The sequence below is a fragment of the Xyrauchen texanus genome, chromosome 34 (genome assembly GCF_025860055.1).
Source record: "Xyrauchen texanus isolate HMW12.3.18 chromosome 34, RBS_HiC_50CHRs, whole genome shotgun sequence".
Taxonomy (NCBI): Eukaryota; Metazoa; Chordata; class Actinopteri; order Cypriniformes; family Catostomidae; genus Xyrauchen; species Xyrauchen texanus.
In genome coordinates this window covers 4,015,616-4,023,132 of record NC_068309.1, presented here as the reverse complement: position 1 = coordinate 4,023,132, position 7,517 = coordinate 4,015,616, and the positions used below count along the sequence as shown (strand labels likewise).

The 7,517-nt window shown below is 43.4% G+C and overlaps 1 protein-coding gene across 2 annotated transcripts in view; it reads right to left on the bottom strand.

The window, feature by feature from the left end:
• The window catches only part of ctif (CBP80/20-dependent translation initiation factor), a 79,912-nt gene that overhangs the window by 51,615 nt on the left and 20,780 nt on the right, over nt 1-7,517 (bottom strand). The window contains exons 2-6 of one of the 2 annotated variants that reach the window (XM_052104296.1): nt 5,791-6,013; nt 5,395-5,466; nt 3,185-3,289; nt 3,031-3,101; nt 547-651 (exon numbers count right to left, since the gene is read on the bottom strand). In XM_052104296.1, the coding sequence (XP_051960256.1) occupies nt 547-651; nt 3,031-3,101; nt 3,185-3,289; nt 5,395-5,466; nt 5,791-5,970 (533 nt within the window). In that variant the 5' untranslated portion in view covers nt 5,971-6,013. The remainder of the gene's footprint in view (nt 1-546; nt 652-3,030; nt 3,102-3,184; nt 3,290-5,394; nt 5,467-5,790; nt 6,014-7,517) is intronic. The other variant, XM_052104297.1, reaches the window with a different exon arrangement.

The window sequence follows — 7,517 nt, the reverse complement described above, 5'->3', positions numbered from 1 at the left end:
CGTTTTGTTTTCTTGCCTAAGATAGAAATAAATGTATTTTAACAGGTAAAGTAGTACAGTCAAATTTCATCATTTTCAAAATATGCAATTAAATACAGGATTAATCTTTGAACATGGTCATCCAGTAAGAATTTAGATACAAAACTTTTTGTTAATCTATTTTGTTGTAGAAAAATTATTTGTTACATTTACTGGATTATAAGTGTACAGACTAAATAAAGAAACTAGGCCCCAAAAAAATCAATTTCCAATGTCATTACTCCACCACTAGAGGTCAGTATCGAATAGAGCCCTACATAAACACACTGCCACACCTAACACAGGCTACACAACACCCCATTTACACACAAAACTCTCTGATTTCATTCTGCTAGCTACTTTTACTACCAGACGTTTACTAAATGATTATTCAAAGCAAATTTAAAGAATACATGGAAAAACCTTTTTTAAATAAACCCGTGGAAATGAATGAAATTAAATGACAGACAGAGGAAGTGAATCAGTCTGTATCGGTCTCTCTCTTAATGCTGTATAACTGTCTCTCACCCCTCTCGGTCGATGTGCGGGAGGTGTTTCGGGGTCCCTCGATAAGCCCTCCTGTGAAACTGAGAGAAATCCAGTTTTTCTGGCTGCATGTCCCATGTGGCACCACTGTGAACACACACAAACACACAGTCGAAGTTATTTATACTTAAACCTTGATTAAGGACACTACAATTCATGACCTGGAATTTTGGTCGAAAATGCACAATGCACACACACAAAAGAAAGCACACCAGAAAATGAGCGTCGATTGATAATGAACCAATTAAAGATGGCTGATGGCATTTTATTTACATACACGTGGCACCGCATCTTTACCTCAAAGCCTCAACTAGGCAACGTCCCGCTGCAAGACTTCCGCAAAAAAACAAACAACAACATTTTAATATTTTTTCAAGGATCCGCTGACACCCTGTAGTCAGTGAGACACATCACGCTCTTGTATGTCTTTTGTTTTGTTTTTTTAAGTCAAAAGTCATGCTCAGAGTAACAGATGTGCTCTGATTTCGTAAAAACATCCCCTGTGGTTTTTTCCCCCTCTTATTTATCTGTTTATATTTGACTGTAGTCAAAGAGTTTGCTTCATTTTAAGAGGTCTCTTTAAGTATCTTTATTGCTAGTTGAGCATCGGTAGAACATTCTCTAATTTTGATCAAGAAGTACGACTTAGCCACTACACTCAAACATAATTTTAGGATTTATGCATTTCAATTTCATAACAAAATTCCTTAAAGGAGACCTATTATGCCCCTTTTTACAAGATGTAATATAAGCCTCAAGTGTCCCCAGAATGTGTTTGAGAAGTTTCAGCTCAAAATCCCCCACGGATCATTTATTATACCATGTTGTAAACGCCTCTGAGTGGAATCAAAAACGTTTTTGTGTGTGTCTCTTTAAATGCAAATAAGCTGCTGATCTCCGCCCCCGACATAGCTCTGGTCTCCGTGAATACAATCAGAGACGATGCTAACTTTAGTTGCGTTAGCCGTGGAATCCGCTAACAAGCACATTCGGAAAGGGGATTTGCAAACATCCTGTTTTATATTGACCCTCATTCACAAGAGCAGTCCGGTGTAAAATCATTTGCACAAACATACACAATTACTGGTATGTTTTGGGGCACATTTCCTTCAAAAACAACTTGTCCAGTGCGTCTTCAGTGGCTCTGATGCGGGAGTACATGAAGACTCTTATGATGACTTTTACAGCAACAACAGGACACTTATGAGACATTACTCTTCTCACTGTATCTGCTCCAGGACTGTGTGTAGGTCACTCAGGGGAGGAGCTATGATAATAGGGTGGAGTCCGTCACCAGTCGTGGGCGTGGCCTAATCTAATGTGATGATAAACCGTTCATTTTGACACACAGTTTTTGATTAATAGAAATATAAGTAAGAGGAGTGGGTGGACTTTTAACATTGTAGGGTGGTTGTGCACACACTGCAGACTCACATTGATGTACAAACACAATGTAAAAGTGAAGTTTTATCAATTAAATGGTTAAAAATTACACAGTTCAATTTGATGGAAATTTGTCGTGAAATTGAAATGCTTAAATCTTAAAATAATCTTAAAATTCCCAATGCGCTCTAAGTCCTCATTGTGTCGTAGTGACTCGCCTCAATCCGGGTGGCGGAGGATGAATCTCAGTTGCCTCCACGTCTGAGACCGTCAGTCCGTGCATCTCATCACGTGGCTTGTCGAGCACGTTACCGTGGAGACGTAGTGCATGTGGAGGCTTCACGCTATTCTTCACGCTTCACGCAACATCCACGCACAACTCACCACGTGCCGCACCGAGAGCGAGAACCACATTATAGCGACCACGAGGAGGTTACCCCATGTGACTCTACCCTCCCATAGCAACCGGGCCAATTTGGTTGCATAGGAGACCTGGCTGGAGTCACTCAGCACACGACTCCAGGGGTGGTAGTCAGCGTCTTTACTCTTAAGAGTATTCGGAAAATATTGTGATATGCATTGGGTTGACTAAACACATTAGGCTTAAATTGATTAAATGACATTCTCTCAACAGTCTGTATACTGTACGTTTCAAAAGATATAGTTATTGTCCATCAAACACCATAATAACAGCAAAAGTCTCAGTGGGTATGTTCAGAACGGCATACTATGCAGGACTAGTACGTTTTGAAAGAGGGTAGTGTGCAGTATGTATACTGTGTATAAGTGGCTTTCCATTTCTGTACATTACTGTGTATTATAGAAACGGTTAAAAGAAATGAACCCGGAACTAACTTTACTGCCCACTGCGCCACAAACCACCTGATCCATCGGATTGTAAAACTCTTAATCTGCTGAAAGTCTAGACAGGTCTACTACAGAGAGCCTTGAGTCTTTATTCAAGTGTGCTCAAACATCCAACAGAAAACTCTAGAACTAAAGCACATCAGACATATTTGCTAACAGGTGTGAGTCTGTATTATAGCACTATATGTCCACATACAGTATGTGTGTTCATCTTACCCGTGGCAGTCCAAGTTTGCAGCCCAAATGTCCGTCCCCAGGATGTCGAAAGAACCGTCTCGGTTTCCATTCTAAACACACATTCAATGTTGCATTATGAAAAGGTAATAAATGTTTTATCCTGACTGAATCGATCTTGAAGAGTTGTTCTCACTTTAGCCGGCGCTCTGAACTGGTTGTTTCGTCCTCTGCTGCCTGATCTGGAACCTGAACTGGGTCTAGAACCTGTGCTGCCATTACTGCTGTGCTCCCACTCGTCCTGAAAGACACAAATGATACACATCAAAAATGTGAGTGCCAACAAATTGCACACACAACATTCAGAGCGTCGCTGTTTACATATTTGAAAAGTAGGGCTGCCAATAAAACAAGATTTGTAATCAAATTAATTGCAGAACTATGCCAAATCATGTGTCCAATTAAATCGCATATAAGACACCATATAAAGACCATTCAATAAATAATAAACTAAATGATTGTTATAATTCTGATAATTAAAAAACATATTATTGGTATAAAGCATTTGTAGCACATTATTATGGGTGTTTAAGGCAAAGGAAGACCATTTGTTCTTCATACGTAACCCTTGTGCAACCTTTGGGACATTTTTGGACAGTTTTTTCGATCATTTTGGCTGTGTCTAATGCCAACGGGATACATTTTGCCAAAGGTGTGTATTTTGGGGGGAATTTTGAGATTTCAACCTCAGTTCCTATAATACACTGTGTACACAAAATAGTTACAATCAGGACCTTCAAGACAAAAATGTCCCCATTGAAACCCATAAAAACTGCAATATTTGATCCCAGTGCCACCAGATGGTGCCATATTTGATCCACCAGATGGCGCCATTTTTCTCATGTTTAGCCTATGGAGCAAATACATACTTTTCCCCTATTCTCTGTTTGCTGTATTATAGAGACCTGCAGGACAATTGAATAAATGATGAGGCTAAAAGTGTAAGTGTGTGTGTGTGTGTGTGTGTGTGTGTGTGTGTGTGTGTGTGTGTGTGTGTGTGTGTAAAAAAAAACAAGTGTCATTATGTAAACAAACTGGGATTTAAAGGGTTAAAATCCTGCAAATGAATGAATATTTGTTAGTTATGATCAGGATTGACGTTGGTTCAAAACTTAACTAATTGAAATTGGAAAATAATATTCATATATAATATTATCATGGCAGTTTTATGATGTGGACCTCTAAGTAACTTTTTTAAATTGACGCACAAGGGTTAAGAAAGTACCAACTTACTTGTATAAACATAACGCGCCGGGGGTTAAGAGAGGACCACCGACCGCGAGTGGGGAGGAACTCCCGGTCGGCCACCTGGAGCAGGAGAACTGCTGCCAGGGGCGGGTGAGACCCCTTCTGTTCCCCGAGAACACGGCGGGGCGTTCCGTCCGCCAGGGGCCGGAGGACTGTCTCCGATCCACCCGAGGAGGTGCGGCTGTCATGCGTTAGAGGGTGGAGGAGTGGCCGAGGATGTATCGGTGTATCGGAAAACTGGCGAATAGACACAAACACACACATATGACGGACAGCTGCCCGTAAACGCGCTCTCTCTCTCTCTCTCTCTCTCTCTCTCTCTCTCGCACCACCGTCCGCAGTCGGCCTTTATCCCTCTCTGAGGCTTGATTAGCCTGATACGGGGCCCGCCCTCCACCCCGTCACACATATATTCATTTAAACATGCATAAATTAGAGGTGGACCGATATATCAGTTTTACCGATTAATCGATGCAGATAGTTGCTTTTTAGAAATGTCGGTTATTGGCAAAAATCCAAACCGATAGTTGCTGATATTTTTATTTTTTTTGATTAACAATAAACGACGGCAGCCATAGTGCGCCAGAACGCCCACCACACACCAGCTATTGGTGGGGAGGAGAGAGTAGAGTGATGTAGCCAATTCAGGGATGGAGATTAATATGAGGCCATGATAGATAGGGGCCAATGGGGGGAATCTGGCCAGGACACCGGGGTTACACCCCTACTCTTTACAAGAAGTGTCCTGGGATTTTTAATGAGCACAGAGAGTCAGGACCTCAGTTTAACGTCTCATCCAAAGGACGGTGCCTTTTTACAGTATAGTGTCCCCATCACTTTACTGGGGCATTAGGACCCACACAGACCGTAGGGTGTGCACCCCCCCTGCTGGCCTTCCTAATACCACTTCTAGCAGCAAACATGGTTTTCCCCAGGAGGTCTCCCATCCAGGTACTGGCCAGGCTCAACCCTGCTTAGATTTAGTGGGCAACCAGGCGAGAGCTGCAGGGTGACATGGCTTTGAAGAGCTAGAGAGAATTTAAGGCATTTGTAAACTTCATTATGATTTGTGTCAGGATAATTATGTCTTCAACTCACTGGTTTGGACGAGCCCCTTCCCCGAGAGGACGTCCAGCTCCCATCAATCTTATCACTGCAGCCTTCTGTCCACTGAAAGAGAGGGAACACTTTAGTGTGAAACATATGAGTACTAAATTCATTAGGGAGGGAGGATTCATTCAGATTGCCTCTCACCTTTCACTATTACCCTTTGTAAATGTAATAAATTAGGCCAGTGAAATAGGATTACTTGATCCCCAACACTACTCATGACTCATCTGACCAGTTATTATAATCCATACATTAAAAGCTGCTGCATGTGGTTTCTGCACCACTAGCAGCACAGAAAAAGTCAAAGCAATAGTAACGATGGCACCTTGCTAAAGTTAGAAACTCTGTTAACCGGTTATAACCAGTTTGACCAGTTGGTCTCACCTGTGAGGTGTGGGACGGGGTTTTATCCACATCCTGGTCGGTTTCGTTTTTGTCGCTCAGTAACCCCTGCACCTGATACTCCAGCACGTAACTGTCGATGAATCGTTCCAACTCCTCGATCTCCTGCGAGCGCGTGCTTCCTGCCTCTGACGACGCCGATGCCACCGATGAGCTCTCCATGGCAACCAGCCCACAGTGGGGGGGAGGGACGGAGCAAGGGCAGCTGTAGGCGGGGCAAAGACAATAAGAACGTTGTTAGCGCCATAAAATCAATGATGCGTATTTACATCTTTAAAGGCGAACTGATATATGCAATTTTTGCAACATATTTGGCTTCTAGGACTCAATGATTAAGTAGTGTTGTGGAGAAGAGGTTTAGCACAGAGATCCTTTCAATATTAAATGTTTGGTTTGATTTTTTGCAACCCATTTGTCACTGAATAATATCTCTTTCATATTCTTTCTGTTCTCTACAGTCAGTTGACGATCAAAACCAACAACAACAACCATCATTTATTAGTAATTCTAACGACACACAGCACGGATGTGCTTAAGGAGCCATGCACTCTCATTATGTTCACTCAACCAAAACAAACACTCCTGTGAGATGCTGCCGCCATTCTTAAAGAGACAGTACCAATTTAGCACTTGTTCCTCATATTTAAATAAACACTTCTAAATATTACGAATTATGCATGTAAACAACAAACATGTAACTATATACGTATACACACACAAAGACAAAGATCCCCCATTTAGCCTTAACAGACTGTAAGGGCAAGTGTTAGCGAGCACCTATGAAGGCCGGAACGGTACACGAGGGGGTGGTTGGCCAGCACCACGCCCGACCGCCTTTGTCTCCCCAGTGGCGATGTTTACACACCGCACCAGGTACACATTTTAGGCTGAGTCAACTTAGGGGAGGCCCGGGACCGGTTCAGATAATCGTCACTGGTGTTGGCCATGAGCGGGAATCGAACTCTGGTCGCCAGGTTCACAGCGCAGCGCGCTAACCGCTACACTACCGCTCCCCGCACGCGCGCTCGCACGCACACACACACACACGCGCGAACGCACACACACACGCGCGCACACACACACGCGTGAGAGAGAGAGAGCAAGGGAGAGCGAGGGAGAGAGAGAGAGAGAAAGGGAGAGCGAGAGAGAGAGAGAGATAGAGCAAGGGAGGGAGAGAGAGCAAGAGAGAGAGAAAGGGAGCGAGAGAGGGAGAGCAAGGGAGAGAGAGAGAGAGAGAGAGAGAGGGGGAGAGAGAGAGAGAGAGGGAGTGAGAGAGAGAGGGAGAGCAAGGGAGAGAGGGAGCACAAGAGAGAGAGTGAGAGAGAGAGAGAGGGAGCAAGAGAGAGAGAGGGAGCGAGAGAGTGAGTGAGAGAGGGAGGGAGAGCGAGGGAGAGAGGGAGCACGAGAGAGAGGAGAGAGAGAGAGAGAGAGAGAGAGAGAGAGAGCAGAGAGAGAGAGAGAGAGAGAGAGAGAGAGAGAGAGAGGGAGAAAGGGAGAGTGTAATCTGGTATTAAGTGGCGTGTGGGCCAAGCAAATAGGATTTATAACTGTAATACAAACAGCAACATCTCAGAGCACACATCCACAATTACACAACCGCTTCAACACAGACACAGTGCTCGGGTTTATATAAGGCCAGATCTGCTCATATTTCAGATCATTTATTTGGTTTAAGTGGTTGTTCTTTGTTACACCAGTAATCTGTGAAC